The sequence below is a fragment of the Alligator sinensis genome, unplaced genomic scaffold (assembly GCF_000455745.1).
Source record: "Alligator sinensis unplaced genomic scaffold, ASM45574v1 scaffold225_1, whole genome shotgun sequence".
NCBI classification, from domain to species: Eukaryota; Metazoa; Chordata; order Crocodylia; family Alligatoridae; genus Alligator; species Alligator sinensis.
In genome coordinates, this window is record NW_005842180.1 from 207,228 (window position 1) to 225,800 (window position 18,573).

Sequence of the window (18,573 nt, forward strand, 5' to 3'; positions counted from 1 at the left end):
CGCTCTTCCCCTCCCTCCTGAAAAAAACCTTATGAAACAATAAAAAGGAAAGGAGCTAAGCAATACCTTTGTAAACTGTCAGTACACTCTTTTACCTTTTATGTGCTTACTGAGTGTTATTTTACTGAGACAGCCTTATGCTATTTAATTTGTAGTAAGGTAGCATGAATAAAGGCAAGCAGATCATTTTCACAGCACTATTATTTATGGAATAAGATACAGATAATATAATTTGTAGCATTAAATTTTCAATTTATTTGCATTTTAGATTTTATTCTAAAACCTTTAATAATGTTTTTAAAAACCTACACTGCTGTCTGGGATTGGGCAAATAATTTTGCAAGCTCTCCCTGGGTGGGGGAAATATAGACTTTTTCACCTATGAAGGTAGCAGCAACAGGATCCAGTCTCAAAGGTGGAAAAGCCTTAATTTTAGGAAAAGCTTACAAAAAATAAGGCACTCTAAGGATATAAATGTAGGCGTTACAAATATATATATACACACATACACACACACGTGTGTGTATATATATCATAGAAATCATACAAATCATAGAAATTAAGGGCTAGAAGGGACATTGAAAGATCATCCAGTCTAACCCCCCCTGCTCTGGACAGCAATTATGTTAATAAATATTGCAAATGGATGGATTTTTGTACATGTATTTTTTTAAATATTGAAAATAATTAAATATAGTCTAGAAACTCTTAGGAAAAATTCTGTTTTAAATTAAGTTCAAGATTATGCTTGCTGAGCTCCGATCCTAGACAAGGATAAGAAGATTCTCGCTTGATACAATCTTCCTTGATTATTAATGCCAAACAAGTCTCCACCCCACCCCCCATTTCTATTGTAAAATATTTTAGTCCACAGTTTAGAGTTCAACTACAATACTATAAATAATATATATTCAGATTGTCCTGTTATATAAATCTGACCTGTCTGAAAACAGACAGTAGCTCTGGACAATTCCTAAACGAATCAGATTCTCTAAGGCTCAATAAATCTAATGGGAATTCCCATTAAGTGGTGTCTCCAAGGCTTGTATTTTGTTGTCTACAAGCTCAAACAATCCTATATGTTAATAAGGTCTGCATTTTGTGTTTGCATCTGTACGCTTATTAATAATTCAGTTTGAATTCATGATTTGCAGCTAGGCAGCGTTTAGTAGCCATGGAATTTTAATGGCCATTCTTCTTAATTAAAAAAGCCCTTTGGCTACACAGATGTTTTACTTGAGCTTTAAAAACAAATCCTGCAGAACTAGAATTTGGAGCTTTCTATTTTTGTTGTTGCTATAAAAGTTAGCAGAGGTCAATTATTTGTCAAATATTTCTTCCCAGAACAAAAAAGGAAAAAAGCCAAAGTCAACACTGATTAATGTTACTCATTATCAAACAAATTAAGTGTGATGAGCTAAGTTAAACCAGATCTGGTTAATGATAATTTGTCTCTCTACTTCAAGCTCTTAAAGTGACCCTGTTTTGTATTTTATAGTTGAATGCAGGGAGGCAAGTTTACATGAAGGCCTTACCCACACTACTAAAATGACAGAGTTCAGTGTCAATTGCTAACTATGTGAATTGGAATGAACTATCTTATTACCAGATCTAAAAAGGACAACCACCTCCCACCTATGCTCTAAACTAGGGACCTAATTGATTCTCCTCTCTCTCAGACACATGAAGACACATTATCAGCTGAGCCTTGCCCAAATTGAATAAACTCTACAGCCCACTGTATGTAGGTCCTATAGGTCATGTTTAATTTGGCTATTTAAATTATTAAAAGCCTTTTACTTGATTAGTTTTGTAATATCTTAAGAAGTTAATTTTTTCTTTTACTGTGTTTTCTTCTCTTGTGTTTGTACAGGTTAATTTTATTTTATCAGATTTAGTGCTGTTTTGTGTAGAAAACAACAAATGATGGAAATATATTCATCACTGTCAAAATGAAGGGGAGAAAGCCACCTAGTGTCCTCAGGGCTCTCACTGCACCATCTGGGGCCTGTTCTTATTCTGAAGAACACTTCTATATTTGTGATGCTACATCCATAATACTTAATGAAAATATCACCCATCAAAGCCTTTTATACCACTGGGCTACTTAGCATAAACTTCTGGCAAAGAAACAAACTACGAGACATTGCATAAGTTAAATTAGCCACAAGAGGGAGCACCTGCTGTGTCATTAATGTAATAGAAAATTTCTTTGCACTAGCAAAAAAAATTGCTTGCAGATTTTATATTCAAGCTGTGAGTTCAAAATGTGTTTCCTAGTTTATAGCATGTTCTATTTAAATAAAAATGTCATGAAACTCAGACTTAATATACTCTACTTACTACTTCAACACAAATGAGTCACAATAGCCACATTTTTAGCTCTGTATTTTCTTATGTTTTAACATTTTAGTCTCATTGGGTGTTGAAAATGAAGGTTTTAAATACGCAGTAACAGTATAAAGTCTCAACATAAAGCATTTTAATATCAATAACCATTTCTCATACAGGAAGAATAGGTCAGATGGTAATTCATCTGTTTCAGCACAGTAATAACATCTGGGCTGAAATTATTAGTCCTAGAGTTAATCACAGAGGCAGAACTAATAAGATCTGTGCCCTGGGCGAACCTGGTGAGCACTCCTGCACCCCGCCACTTCCCACCTGCTTCTGGCGCCAGCAAGTCCACCTTCTTTTCACCTCCCCCAGCCCTCCCTGCTCTGTACTGAGGGCCACTCTCTTACTTTCTCTGCTGCCAAAATGTATGCTAAGAATAAATTTACAGAGCCAAATTTTGTGGCAAGGGTGAGGGGATGCCAGAGCAGCTGGGCAGCTTCAGAAGGGGGTGCAGAGAAAAGGTAAAGAATAATGCAGGGCTGCAGGGTAGTGTGCTTGGAGGGAACAGCAGGTGGAGAGGAACCTTATGGGGATGTGAGAGTGCCCACCAGAGTGGGGAAATGCTGAGTAGAGAAGAAGCAAATGGAAGAAACCTTAAGGGCACCCCGTTAGTCAGCCCTAGGTTCGATGCCCTGCTTCCCTGCCCCTCCTTAAAATCTAAGACAAGCAGTACTGTAAGTCAAAGCATAAAAATGTTCACATACGATCGAGATCTGTGCCTGGATCGCCTGTAGTTGGGATCAGCCTGGTTTTTCTCCTTTTGTCGCCTCAGCACTGCTTCCCATTGAGGAGCTGAATCAACCATTTCATTCTCCTGTCGTAACCTGCATGAAAAGCAGCACATCTGGAGTGAACATCTGATGAATCAGTACTTTGTTTTAGGGGCATGTTGCAATAAGGTCTGCAGTGGAATGATGGCAATATTCAAACTGCAACCTTAAAAAGAACTGATTAGCAAGCATAATTATAATCACATTCATATTATATTTTACTCTGCTTACAGTTCCTATCATTAGAAAGTATTATAAAATAGAGAACTTTGTTAAAGGAAACAAAACTAGTGTATTACTTTGAGATAAATTACTTTAGAGCATACAAGAGGCACATCAATCAAAACCAGTAAAACTAAGACTACAACTTGAATTACATTTTTTCTTGATCAAAGACAGAAGCACTCCAAAGACCTCTATGCTTTTCGCTTTTCAAGTCAATGCCAGTTTTAATGTAACATCTTGTTTATAATGTAAAGTGCATATGTGCATTCTCCCTCCTGAGACACCACCACCTGCTAGGGCCTAAGGAGAAAAAATCCCAGTGGATCTCCTTGAAGAGCTGTTACTCAATGCAACAGGGTTAGATTCCTCAGCAGAAGGGTCTTGGGATAAATCCACAAAGCTTGCAGATCCCCCAGGATAGGCATATATTCCAGGACAGAACAAGAGTTCAGGCCAATCTTCACCAGCCTTTGGTTGTTTCTCATGGCTTTGGCTGCAGCCCCTGAAACTATGGCCCTAACAATGCTGCAGGACAAGGGCCTTCCCACTTGCCTTGCCTTGATTCTGCCAATCCCAACTCCTGCCCAGTTCCTTCTGCATCTCTCCAAGGATCTGTGATCCATGGAGCACCCATCATGCTATCCAGAAGGGTGGAGACACTACTATGGCAGCTGCAGAGTCTCCTATACAAGGGCCAGGCCCATGCACCAAAGGTCTATGCACTGATATGAGAATGGAACAAAAATTGAAAAAAAGTCCATTAAAGCATCACAAGGGTTTCCCTAGAGAACAACAACATAGAGTAGAATGGCTGTCCTTTGAAAGAAGAATGCTGTTCTGTGAGGAGGTTCCAAGTCCCTAGTTACTGAAGCAACATCTGTATTACAAATAAATGAAACAGAGTGCAAGAAGTGAAGGACTAAAATACCACCTGAGAATGGATTCTATTTGGAAATTAAAACACCTATTGTTAGAAATCAAAAAAGTTATCTTCAAATAGTCTCACATGCATCTCTAATATCTAAACCTTGCTCTAACATTGCCTAGCACATATGAAGGTAACACCTGGTAGAATCTAATATGTTAAATGAGAAAAGTAACAATGGGAAGTGTGTTTATAGTAGAAAACCCTGTACAGTAAGCTTAAAACTGAATCTCATATCTCCTTCCATAACTCTCAATTTCCTAACACTAAGAGATTCTACTACCAGAAAAAAAAAACACATTCTATTTGAAAATGTATTTTTCTTTTTTCTTCTTCCCCTCCTCCCCCCACAGGAAATCTGTTAATTTCTCTGTGATTTGTATCTAGTATAGATTAAATTAGGGTTGTCCATCTGGCAGCCCACAAGCAGTTAACATGTGACCCATGGGCCCCTGCAGTTGCCTCTTCCATTGCTACACCCTCTTCCCACACCTACTCCCTGGGTGTGGAGCCGCACATGGGGCAGACCCTCGAAAATACCCCACTGAGACAAGCCTGTTTGATAAGGAAATGAGCCAAGCGTAAGGAAGAAATCTGAAAAGTAGAAACAGATTGGGAAGAGATGCATAAAAGTTAAACAAAACAGTGAGCGAGTTCTCTGACAAGCTGGCTGACCAAGAAAATCACACAGGAAACCTCACCCCTTTGAAAATGCAGTTCATTTTTCTGTTATTGTTCTTCACTGTAACTAAACTGTTTAGATGTGTTTTGAATTGCAGTAGGCCAGATTTGTTATTTATGTAAGGTCTGTCTTTCTTATTCTTTTCTTTAATGATATGATTTTCTGTATACACGCTTATTGAATGTTGGGCTGGGTATTTAGCTAGTGTGAATTAGCACAGCTGTATTGAATGGCACAAAGCAGGCAGGACACATCAGAGCACTGGGTCTTAATCTATAAACAAGTTGTTTTAAATTTGTAAGCTTCTCATGGCAGGAGTTAATATGAATTTATACACAGGAGTTCTGATATCAACAAGTAATGCATACTGATTTTCTTCCAAAACAATCCAATTCATTCAAAGTGCAGCCATCATATCATCATACAAACTGCAGAGGCCTTGCACAACATACAGCATGTATTTAAACCTGCAGAAAATGGGTTCAAAAGAGCTGCAAATCAGAACAGGACTGCTTTACACCCATTATGTACATTAATAAATGATCATAAATGTGTAAGGCAGTAGAAAAACAAGTCTAGCATCTTGTAAATAAAAGCATCTAGTGTGCCAAAGAGACATGTGCCCTCTGGTAGAGGTTTGATTTCATAAATATTTAGACATCATCCATAAAACATTAAAAACCATCCACAATACAACACAAAGTAACACATTACAGTAGATGATGATATATGCACTGCTGCATATAATATGTGAGATTGTGCCTTGATGACAAGTGTTTGAAATTACACTTCTGCACTGACCACACACTTTGTTAATAGGCTTTTGATTAATGATCTTTCATTAGTGCAGTAAACATATCATTTCTGCTGTGGTCCACTATGCAGGTAGAAACCCTTGGGGCTAAGAAGGAAAGAAATTACAAGTACAACAGGAAAGTGCTCTTCTGCAGCTGAAGTTCTTGACAGTTCTAAAGGTAAATAATTACAAAAAGGAAAAAGAAAATTGCTCACAAACTGAATGTTGCTCGAAACCATGACTGAGCAAACAAAAATTTTAGCAACAGAGTTAACTGTTCTTTCAAACTAATACTTTTTGCTTATGCAATATAAATTAATGAACAAAAAATATTTTCCAAAGCTGTTTCAGCCCTCATCTGAAAGCAATGTTATACTATTAAATGCTGGGATCAGAACAGTCTAGAACATTTCTGATCTGAACATAAAGAGGTCTTAACAGTTAGTTCTTCAGGCTCCTCCTTAAATATGTCCTAACGATTCTTTTACTCAACACTGGAATTAGACGAGCCCATACTTGCAACTAGTACGAATGCTAACGTATAGATGTCTTGCCTGGAACCACCAGCACTCCACAGTGAAATAACTGTGATGACTTTTAAAGGCTCCCTGGTAAGCTTGGTCCATTGCTTTCCAAGAGGTATATGCAAAATTTGGCCACTTTTGGACACTGTCCCATGGAAGTAAATTCTTCTCCCCTCAATTTCTCTACATACTGCACTAGATTTACACTTAAAATATCTCAAGGAGGTAGCTAGCCATGTTAGTCTAAATCCAGGCAGAAGACAAGGAAAAGGAAACCTTACAGACTAAATGAATCGGAGACCAACTGATTCAATTAGTCTATAAGGTGCACCTCTCCTTTGCCTCAAATGTACTCATTCTGAGAGTGGATGAGGCACCACAGAACAGCACCTTCACTAAGGTGCTGCCCTTTGACAGAAATACACAGGGGATGATAATTCTTCTTCCAAATTTGAGGTCACATCTAAAATGAGATTATGTCCTTAAAGTTTTCCTGTTTTGTTCGAGGGCTGCAGTTTGCCCCCTCCATATCAGTATTTATGGAACTCTAGGTTTAAAAAAAAAAAAACAGTTAAAATCAGAGAGTGAGGATATTACAGTTTCTACTTCTTGTAAAAAGTCTCCAGAACCTCTTTATACATTGAATTTTAAAAGAATAAAGCCTTAATTGTAGATAAGGTAGAGACTTGGGCTAGAATTTCTCGTAACCTCAAGCTGTTGAAATCTAACTTGCAGGTCTGATCTGGCCATGTATGTGTATCAGTCTTCAGGCACTCCAATTTTTCTTTTTTTTTCTTTTTTTTTTAATCACCTGTGCTGATGCAATCCCAACATTAAATCCTAAGAATTTCTTCCCCTCTGAATTTATGTCTGCTTCAGGCATCTGGCCACATCTTTTCTTGGAGAAAACTCAAGCAAAGAACTCATTTACTTTTGCTGCATTTCTCCTTTTTTCCAGCCTTCTGTGTCTATAATTACCCTATAAATTATTTCCAACTGCCATTGTCTCCTGCAGTGATGTCTTGCTCAGCATGCACTTGAATGATGTCTTATTTATCCTTGCCTCTACTACAATCTCCTTATTCTCAATCTATGTTTGCAACTTTTACATATGCCTACTCTCAAATCGGCTATCTGCCTGCTTTCCTCTACTCCTGGGGTGTCAAACTCATCAGGCTCTGTAAACTAGGAGTGATGCTGGAGTCCTTGTGAGCAGGAGCCCAGGACTGGCTCTGAGCACAGCCAACAGCATGTGTCCAGGACCAGCCCCAAGTGCTCCCTTCAACACACGCCAGATTGGTCCCACATTGCCCATGCAGTGTATAGGACTGGTCCAACGCATGCCACAGCAGGGCATGCATCCAATTCAAGACCAATGGGCAGCACTGGTGGGTCAGCTGGATGATAGGGCCCTGCAGGGCACATCCAGCCCATGGACCAGATTTCCAATATCCCTGGCTCTGTTCCATATTATTTCTTACTTGTATTTTACGTTTACCTTTATATCCTAGGTAATATTACATGCAAATATGATATGTGACTATTAATATTCTAATATTATAAAAGCCTTAGTGTCTGTCCATAATGCTTTATTCACACTCCTTGGAGCCAGGCACTGAAGCACCAGCAGCGAAGGACAGGAAGGGAGGAGAGCAGGAAAGGGAGGGGGAGGTGACCGGTGGCTGCAGCCCATCGCAACTGCTGCCGCAACCATTGCCACCATGACTGCTGCTGTGGTCACAGGCCCCAACCCGAAGCAGCAGGGGGAGGGGGGAGCGGCCCCGGCCTGAAGCAGCAGGGGGGGAGAGGGGGAGTGGCCCTAGCCCCGCCCTCGGTCCAAAGTGGTGGAGGGGAGGGGGGGAACGGCCCCGGCCCAAAGCAGCAGGGGGGAAGCGAGGAGTGGCTGTGGCCTCGGCCCGGGGGAGGGGGCCGGACACAGGCCTCTGTCCCCGCCCACTCCGTCATTCTCAACAGGCAATTTGCTAGTACATTACAAAAATGTCCCCCTTCTATATTAGCTATTTAAAAATGTGAAATGATATATTTCTGAATGGCGAGCATAATTCTTGGGTATACATTAATTTATCTCAGAACACTAATTTTTGCTACACCTCATTTTCTCCCATTGCTGTAACACAATTTCTCACAACAATACTCATCATGGTTAGTTATCTGTTTATTTTGTAACAAACAGTACTGAAAATCTCTGTATAGAAAGTACCATGGTAGCTCTTAAAACAAGCAATGTCGGCACACTTAAAACACCAGTGTCTCATCACTGCAGAATTCTGATGAAATGGCTGAAAAGCAATAATGTGTAACAATCTTGTGGCTTCAAGAGAAGGTACAGTACTGTGGTAGCAGGTAACCATACAAAGAGTCACCATGGTAAGATAATTTTTTTTTAAACACTTAAGAAAAAGAGTAAAATTTGGCTATGAACAGTCATCAACTTTGGAGCAGAATTATGTCCTGACACAGTTGATGTGTTTCATTGGCATCTACAGACTTTGCCAGGGTCAGGCCCCTGCTCCCACAACTCCAGGAACCCAATTCTGTGGGACAACAGGGTGCCATACCCTGACTCAGGGCACGCATCTACAAGGGGTTCCCCCACTTGCAGACAAGCACTGCAACCTGATACATGCATTGTGGGAATCCCCTATAGGGAGATGCTTGGGGCACATGTCTGCAAACCTGACAGGAATTTCCCCTGCAGGGGAATTCCCATGGTGTACAATAAGTAAAAACAAAAAATGCCCTCCCATTTATGGCATCAAAAACTGTGACTACCTTTCGTCGCAGCAATATTTTTGGGCACTTGGAGTGATAAGAGGCAGGGACATCTGTCTGCTTACAATTTATGCCACCATAATTTTTTTATGGCAGCAAAAGGGCAACATGTGCTTGCATCCTATGACTCACATGAGGCACTACAACTCCCATTTTTGGCCATATTTGAGAGGGTTTAGGCAAAATATTTCAACACTCTCTAAAATGTGCATGAAAAAAACTGTTTAAAACCCAATTTTCTGTTGAAAAGAGAAAAAAAAAAACATTTTGACAGACCATTTTTGATTCTGTAGCCCAACTCTATCAGAAGTTCCTGCAGTCTTGGTTCCTTTCAGTTTTTTTCTCCCCATTTGTGGAAGGACTCCTATTTTGGCCTACTTTCTTTAATGTGATAAAGACTATGTTTGTATTTACGAGAATTTTACGCAAACTCAGTTGAGATAAACAGATTCTAGACTGAAAAACTGGACTTTCTTCATAGGGAAACTGCACATGATGGAAAAAGAGCATGGCAACTTGCTATCATTCACCTCTTGACTTCAGTTTTTTTCCATCAGAGATGACAGAGGGCCCATACAGGCTGATACAAGAGCAAAACAATATGCTTGCATATGAAACATACCATGTTAAGAACTATAAAACATTTATCCAAGTACTGAGGTTCTTTTCAAAACACATTTACATGTACAGAAGCATATTCATGGTTTTTTGCTACACTCTATATAGAAATCTCATATATTTTCTATATAGCCTACTAGATCTCTCTGGTTCTGGACACAGTATCCCAGAATTTAATAAATTGTGTTCTGACCACAGCAAGTTAAATAGAACATGTTGCCATTATGGTTTAAATATGCTCAGAATAAAGTTTGTGCGTTTTAATTCATTTACTAACTTACTTTTCCCTTGCATTAAAATATTAATGCATTGTATTGAAACCTAATGTGCTTATTAAGAATGCATAAGCACATATCCTTTTAATCCTAACCTTCACCATTTACACTGCTTTTTGCATTTACTTTTGCTTTTCTATGCCAGATTTCACCTAATATTTAGTTCAGTGACCTCTTGTCATATGAATAAAATATCCTACTTTTCTATGATCAGAATCAGATTCCTTTGGAAAACATGAGAGCTAGTTTATTTTACCAAGACAGCAGAATACCATTTAGTTGCTCATTTGTGAAATATACTTACTTCACAGCGCTTGAAAACAAACTAGTATTTATCAACAAAATAAAAAAGGGTAGCCAACAACAGCCCAATCTTCCCCATGTCTCTTTAACCCTGTTCTGGCTGGATCACTTGTGCTAGTAACAAGTTACTTTAGCATCCATAGCCTTTTAAATCTTTGAATACTTACTGAGATTGCTAACGAAAATGGAATCAACCATAGCAGGTCTTAAAAAAGACTAAAACCACCAGTTTCATTTCATCTGTATTAACAGACACCTGGCACGTTTTTTCATCATGACCCCTGATCACAGCTGGAATTAAAGTGGCAACGTACTAGAGGTAAAAAATTCTGTGATAGCATTAATTTTTATATGTCAGCCAATCCTGAGAACATAAAATATCATGAAAATGCATGTCAGTTATGAAATATTTAGGTCTTTAATTGGAACACTTTTGGCAGGAACAGAAGGGCTGGATAAGAGAGCAATTTTCTTCTATTCTTAAGAAAATGATAGCCTCTGTACAATCTTTCTTGCCAGAATTTAATAAGTGTTCCTGTGGCCTATCACTAATTTCCTTCATATGCTAGTGGAGCTTCCTGAACAAAAACATATTCAGCCCAAATCCTCACAGGAAAAAAAAATTACCATAACTTAGAAGGAGAGGAAGAAAAGATGTTAAAAAATGCTAAATGCCCAATGATTATTGAATCTATAGCTAGTGTTTCATTCCAACTTTATGGTTTGTCTAGACAAATATTCCATATACTTTACTTATTGTTAGCTGAACATTTCTGATTTAGTCAATTTCTAAAGGCATTTCACAGTTCAGCTATTCCTTTTATCAGTACTCTGTATCACAGGGATGGGCAACTATTTCGGCTAGAGGGCCACTTAATGAGTTTTGGCGAATTGCCAAGGGCCACAAGGCTATCTCTGTCCCTTGACAGATGTCCCACCCCCTGGTCACCATCTTGGGACTGGAAGTCCTGTCTCTAATCCCTGACCTTTGCCCCCAGAAGTCCCTCCCCTTGCCCCTGGAAGTACTCCTTTTACGAGGGGGGTGCCATCCTAGAAGCAGAAAAAAAAATCATGTACTAAAAGTCAAACCTGCTATAACATATTTTAATGTTATTTAAACAAATATTTATGTTCTGATTTATTTGTTGGCATTGTGTATATAGAGGTGGTTGAATAATAGCTAAAAATAAAGTTTTACTCTTGTATACTGTGTGGGGGAGTGTGTGGGGTATGATGGGGGTGAATGTGTGTATGGTGGGGTGTGGGTGCAGGGTTTGTGAGGGGGTATGGGTGTGTGTGTGGAGGGTGTGGTGTATGTTGTAGGGTGTGTGCATGTGGGGGGTGTGGGGAGTGGGATTTATGGGCTGTGAGGGTGGAGGGGGTGTGGGGACCCCCACACACACGCCCCCCCCATGGTGCACAGCCTCCACCAGCAGCAGCAGCAGGTGGCAGGCTCTCAGGATGCTCATGGCCTGCGCAGGCACTGTCGCCTGGCAGTGAGTGGATCCAGTCAGTTCCAAGAGATGCACATGGCACTCTGCTCCCTGCCGCTACATGCAACTGCCAGAACTCCGCCAGGAAGCAGGGGGTGGGAGTCCCCACTACTTAAATTGCAGTCCCAGAAGCTGCATGTGGCAGCAGGTAAAGCAGCTGGATCCATTGCACAGGGCTCCCAAGCAGTGGCGTGCACAAGTGCCAGGAGCTGTATATGAGCCGTAGGGAGCCCTGCATGATAGAGGCAGGCCAGCCTGGCTCTGTTCCTTGCTGCCACTTCAAGCTCCTGGAATGGGTTGGAGCTATGTGCCACTGGGTGACAGCACCTGCATAAGCCATGAGCACCCTGAGGGCCTGCTGATAATTGCCAGCAGCAGTGGCTGTTAGGGTTGTGTGAAGCTTGTGTGACACCAACTGGATTCGGAGAAGATTCGGCCTGATTTGGTGGCCAAATCATCTAATCCAAATCTAATCAGGAGACCCATTGATTTGAAGCATCTGAATTGATTCAGAAAAGATTCAGTGTTTCAGAAGACAGTCTTTGGGGGAAACAGAAATTGAGAAGAGGGATGGGGGAAAGACTGCTCTGATATTGACATCTGTAGCTGGCCAGTGACTGTGATCTTTTCCTGAGTTCCCTTCCAATTGTTGAGCCCCAGCTCAAGTCTGGGATCGTGCCCGGTATGCAAAGGCCAATAAAGATACCAGGGGTGAAAGTATAAAGAAGATTTATTGCTAGCAATAAAAGGTGCAAGCGGAATAATTTCACGTAACAAGCACACAGATTTCTAATTCTAAGCATCTTTTATACAGGGGTTTTGGACCTTCATATGCATCCTTGTTTGCTAATTGGTTATAAAGGAGTGACGCAAGGAGTTCTTTACTGAGCATGTCTCTATACCTGTGTTTTAGCTATGTATCTCATTTACATACATGTATGTTTCATTAGCCTACTTTCTCCCCACCTAGGGGCGTGATTTTTAGTATTTTAATGAGCTCTTTGACCCAGTCCTCTGATTCTGCTTTTGTTTTCAAGCCTCCTTTATCTAAGACTGTCTCTTCCTTATCATTGCAGATGGGCATTTGTCACATAACATTTACTTTTGCTTAGGCTATGCATAATAGTTTCTAGGTCACTCCTCACACAATCACAGTGCTCTGGGGGAGTGATGTAGAAACAGCATATAAGGCTGTGTGAAACCTTTCTCTCCCTTTTGTGGGCTGTCTCTGTCTGGAAGCAACAGCATCTGAAAAGTACTCCCTGGCTCCTAGGTACCTCTCCACTTTTACATGGCTGCTACATCCCACCCCGCCACTCCCACCCCCCAGTCTGTGTCTCACCCTCTGACGCCTCAATTTATATTTTCACTGACTGGCGTTCTTGCCTGCAGCCCAGCCTCTGGCTTCTTTACTATTAATTCCATCCAGGAAGAGCACACACACCAAATGCAGATGCTTCCTCAGCCTGACAAAGGGTTTTTAAACCCGAAAGCCTGCCAAGATTTATTTCTCCAACTATTCAGTTGTTCTAATAAAAGATATCATATCTGCTCAAAGAACCTTGCCTGCCTGTTCCTTAGACCAACACGGCTGCAACCAGAAACCCAGTTAACACACACAAGTGACATGAGTTTTGCTTTCAAACGTTTGAGGGGCACTTTCACAGAAACCCTGCGCCTATCTCCTTGAAACCTGGCAGGTTTCATGCCCTCAGAAGGGGCTACCAACCCTGCTGTTTTCATCCAATTCTGCAAAAAAAATGACCAAGTTATAGGTATTTTAGTGATTCCACATTATAGTCTACAGGCAAATCAGTGCCGAATCTTTCAAATTCAATTTAGCCGAATCAATTTGGGACAGTGATCCAAATCACCAAATCGAATCCCTGTCCCCTGAATCGACTGAATCTGAATCGAATACTGGCTGCTTTGCACAGGCTTACTGGCTAATGTGCCGGGGCGGGGAATGTGCAGGGGGATCCCCACACCCCACCAACCTCTGTTACGCCCCACATACTCACATCCACACCCTAGCCACCCAAGTTCTGCACTCCCAACCCCAGCCCCATGCTCCCATGCAGCTTGTTGTCCAGGCCAGGCCCTCCTGCACACAAGGGAGGGAGTGAGTCATGCAGGCTGGGCGAGGTACAATTAATTGGTGGGCTGGATGAAATTGCCTGCCAGGCTGGATCTGGCGCACAGGCTGTATTTTGCCCACCTCTGCTATAGTACCACAGTTTTTTTAATATCTCTTTAGTTCAGGGGTGGGCAAAATGTGGCCCAGGGGCCAGATGTGGCCTGCCAGGCCATTCTACCTGGCCTGAGGGGCCCCTAAAAAATTTAGAAAATTAATATTTCTTAAGTACTCCTTAAGTACTCTGGGGTGCAATATGTCAGAACCAGCTGACTTGAAGGTGTTCAGCTTATCAAGGCGTTCCTTTACAAGGTCTACACCGATGCTGGGTATAAGTTCATCCTCACCCTGGCCATCCCGCAATATGCTAGGCAGGGCAGTCTCTTTGGGTTGATGAAAAACCGACAAAAAGTACCCAGTAAGCATGTTGGCTTTTTCCTGGGTGTCTTGTCAGTTGTCCCATTTGGTTTAGCTGGGGTCTAATGTTACCCTTGCTTTTCTTCCAACTCCCCCCATATCTAAAAAATTGACTTTTTATTGTCCTTGATACATGTAGCCAGCTGGAGTTCAGTTGCAGCCTTGGCTTTCCTGGTTCTCTCCCTACAGGTGCAGACCAGTGCAAAATATTCCTCCTTTGTGGTGATTCCTGTCTTCCATCCATTATAAGCCTCTCTAATGCTGTTGATAAGTTCCAAAAAGGCCTAAGCCAATGCTATACTGTCTGCCTTTCACAAACACCTCTCAGCATTAGCTAGTAGGCCTGTGAGAATAAAGAAGTATTCGATTCAGATTTGGCCCATTCAGAAGACAGCGATTCAATTCAGTGATTCGAATCACTGTCCCCATTCAATCTGGCCAAATCAGATTCAGAGATTCGGCGCTGATTCGAATCAGCCACGGAGAGGCAGGCACAGCTAGGCAGCTACAGGTTCTCCCACGGCTCCTCTGGCTGTGCCTGCCTCTGCTCCGGTGGGGGGAGTTGTGGGAAAAGCCCCCATGGCTGCCCTGCCCAACCCCATCCTCTGCCCAGCTCCAGCCTTCTAGCACTTAAAAAAAAGAAAAGAAAGGAAAAGAAAAAGAAAAGAAAGCCCCATATTCACCGGCTGCAGTAGGAGGGATCAGGGCCTCTGAGAGCTTATGGCAGAGCCCCACCATGCAGCACGGGACAGTGGGGGGCAGCAGGGATCATCCACCCCTGCCTGGGACCCACACGGCAGCTGCCCCATGGTGTGGGTGCAGCGCAGCTTGGTAAGGCGCTGCATGCTGTCTGGGAGCTGGGGCCACTGGGGCTGAGCAGCGCCGGGCTCCAGCTGACTGCTGGAGCTGCCAGGCAGCTGCCGGGCAGGTGCAAGGTGGGGGGGCGATCCCCATTGCCCCCCACGGCATGGGGAGGCTCTACCATAAGCCCTCAGAGGCCCCGATCGCCACTGCTATAACTGGTGAGTGTGGGGCTTTAAGAACTAGGAGGCTGGGCCAGGCAGGGAATGGGGCCAGGCAGGGCAGCCATGGGGGCTTCTCTCACTGGGGCAGAAGCAAGCCCAGCCAGAGGAACCAGGGGAGAAGCCTCCATGGCTGCCCTGCCTGGCCCCATCCCCTGCCCAGCCCACCCCCCCAGCTCCTTTTTTTTTTTTAAAGCCCCGCACTCACAGGCTGTAGCAGCAGCAATCAGGGCCTCTGAGGGCTCATGGCAAAGCCCACCCACACAACACGGGGGTGCAGTGGAGATTGCCCCCACGCTTGGCACCCACGCGGAAGCTGTCGCATCGTGTGGGTGCAGTGTGGCTTGGCAGGGCACAGCGTGGTCTGGGAGCTGGGGCAGCTCCAGCAGTCAGCTGGAGCCTAGCACCACTCAGCCCCAGCTCCCAGACAGTGTGCAGTGCCCTGCCGAGCCGCACTGCACCCATGCCATGAGGCAACTGTTGTACAGGTGCAGCAATCCCCACTGCCCCGCACTGCGCAGGGTGGCTCTTCCATGAGCTCTCAGAGGCCCCAATTGCCACTAATGTAGCCGGTGAATGCGGGGCTTTTTCTTTTTTTTTAAATGCCGGAAGGCTAGGGCCAGGTGGGGAATGAGGCTGGGCAGAGCAGCCATGGGGGCTTCTCCCACAGCTCCCCCTGCCTGGGGAGAGGCAGGCACAGCTAGAGGAGCAGCGGGAGAGCCTGCAGTCGCCCAGCTGTACCTGCCTCTCCCCTGCCAATCTGAATCTCCGAATCTCTCCAAATCTTTGGAGCTGCCCCTGCCCTCTGCATCCAGCTAGGTGGGTGGTGCCCACATGGCAGTGTGGGATGATACACGGCGGCACTCCATCCCTAATCGTGCGTGTGTACCCACTAGGGCCTTCTTACATACCCCTGATTGACAACCCCTAAGCTAGCATACCACATGCTCCCTGAGCAGGGAATCCCTGTTTGGGGCGGGGGGCACAAGGAAGCCAGGCAGAGACTACTGTGCCTGCTACCTCTGCCAGACCTCCAGCCAGGGAGTAGAGAGCCCCGCCCAGGGCTACAAAGCATCTGGGATGCTGGGAGACTCTGATTTAAGTTAAACTAGGGAGGGGTCTGGGCCAGACACTGCATAAATCAGTTTGACCCAAATCAGTTAAGTCTGACACTACATTCAACCAGGTTTATCTCAAACCAGTTCCAGCCATTTTCAAACTGGTTTATGCGCACTGAATGTGTGTTCTGTTACAGGTTTAAACCAGTTTCTGATCACTTAAACCTGTTGATGTGTAATGTCTGTCCCTAGCCTAGGTGCTCCAGCACTTGCTCTGCCCAATGTGCCTAGGGGGTGAAGGTGCACTTAAGGCACCTTAAAATGTGCAGCCAATGCAGGGGCTAAGAGTTCCAGAAGCCACCTAAACTTACTGTGTAACAAGGCCCTAAGATTCAATGTACCGTATCTTTTTTCTTTTTTTGGACAAAATTATTCACAACCCAAAAGCTGAAAATACCCTTTTATACTCCACAACATACCAATCTAATATACCAAGAAAGTAATGTGTGATAAGCAAGGAATGTTGTTTGATTAGAGCCTACAAATATCAGTAAAATATACTGATGGGGAAGTTAAATGAGTTCTACCTCAGAGGGGACTGCAGTAAAAGAAATGGAGAGAGGAAATGGAGTGCTTAATATCTAGCTAACTAATTCTATTCTGTCAGCAGTTTTTCTGTAGCAAGGAGTCCATAAGAGTAATGACATCATCTTGAAATGCACTTTTCCTTTACAAATAGAATTTATATTTTGAACAGAAAAGTTGTTTGCTTCCTTCTATTTTAATCATATTTTAAAATTCTGAATATTCACAAGTATGTAGGAATATAGTGAAGGCACTGTCAGAGACAGCATGCATCATCAGTGAACTAACAATGCAATAAATAACAATAAGCATTAATAATGCAAATCTTGTGTAAACTCTCCTATGTTATTGATCGCACAGTGTATTAATAATGAATACGGAATTCTTCCCAAATGAGCAGTACGTGAATGTGAATTGATTGACTACAGATATGTGCTCCGTAATTAAATTGCTAATACACAAACTTGAGCTTTAAGCTGCCACATAGGATCTCAGTTAGATGGTCAATATATCAGTTCTTCTATCAGCAGTTCTTCTATTTTACTTCTTGCTTTAAAAATATATTTACTTGTATTTGTGTACAGTCTACTTATGTTTTGTGCTGTGTACAGTCTATTTATGTTTTGCATTTCAAAGCCTGATATATTTGATATTCACCTGTTTCTCTTCTTTCGATGCTCCTTGTTGGAATTTTCTGACTCACTACCACTGCTGGTATTACAACGAGAGCGTGACCTGGAGAAGAGGACAGAAATAACAATTATTATAATTTAGTTTGTTATACTTAAGATTGCCACTACAGCAAATGTGCCTGCCACACAAGGTTTTGGATGATCTTTGAACTACAAAAATCACATGATGCCACCACAATGAGCTAAGGCAAGGAGAATGGTTAACTAAAAGGGAAAGGAGCAAGAATTAACTCAGGAAGGTAGTTCAGAGCTGGCAGGTTTGTTCAGTTGTTGTGGGATTAATATTCAACCATCCTTTTGAGCACAGCTGGGGCTGGGGGGAGGGAAAGAAAGCTAAAGACACAAAGAGAAACTAGTTACATAGAGGGTATCTTGAAATAATCTGGTAGAATTCTGTCCAATTGTAATAATACACAGCAAACAGTACTTACTAGAAGAGACTCCCTCCCCAGCACTGGTAAATTGGAGGTTCCTTCCCCAACACTGTGATTCAAGGGTCTTCAAGACCACTTCCCATCTGAGTGTTTTACAGCTCAAAATGATCCTAGGATTCTGGATCTATTTCCCCTGCTTTGCATTCTGTCTGGCAGCTACAAAAGTGCCATTAATAATGACCATAACATGTTGGAGGACTTCACGGGTGGCCTCCTTTGCAAAAATATCATCCAGTGCATTGCAACAGACTCTGCTGTTCTTTGCTGCACCAGGTCACACACACTGGGCTGTAGAGGCACTGGGGGAGAACAGCAGGGCAGAAGCCCAAGCCTGAAATGGGCAGAACACAGCCCCATGAAGAAATCTGGGGGAAGCACATCTCTACCCTACCCCCTGGGAGTGCATGCAGCAGTGGGGAGTAGCCCCCCC

At 42.8% G+C, this 18,573-nt stretch overlaps 1 protein-coding gene across 1 annotated transcript in view; it reads right to left on the reverse strand.

Moving 5' to 3' along the window:
- The window catches only part of EPB41L4A (erythrocyte membrane protein band 4.1 like 4A), a 150,058-nt gene that overhangs the window by 20,602 nt on the left and 110,883 nt on the right, over nucleotides 1-18,573 (reverse strand). Inside the window, exons 17-18 of the mRNA XM_006026177.3 lie at nucleotides 17,675-17,752; nucleotides 3,102-3,221 (exon numbers count right to left, since the gene is read on the reverse strand). Of these exons, the coding sequence (XP_006026239.1) occupies nucleotides 3,102-3,221; nucleotides 17,675-17,752 (198 nt within the window). The remainder of the gene's footprint in view (nucleotides 1-3,101; nucleotides 3,222-17,674; nucleotides 17,753-18,573) is intronic.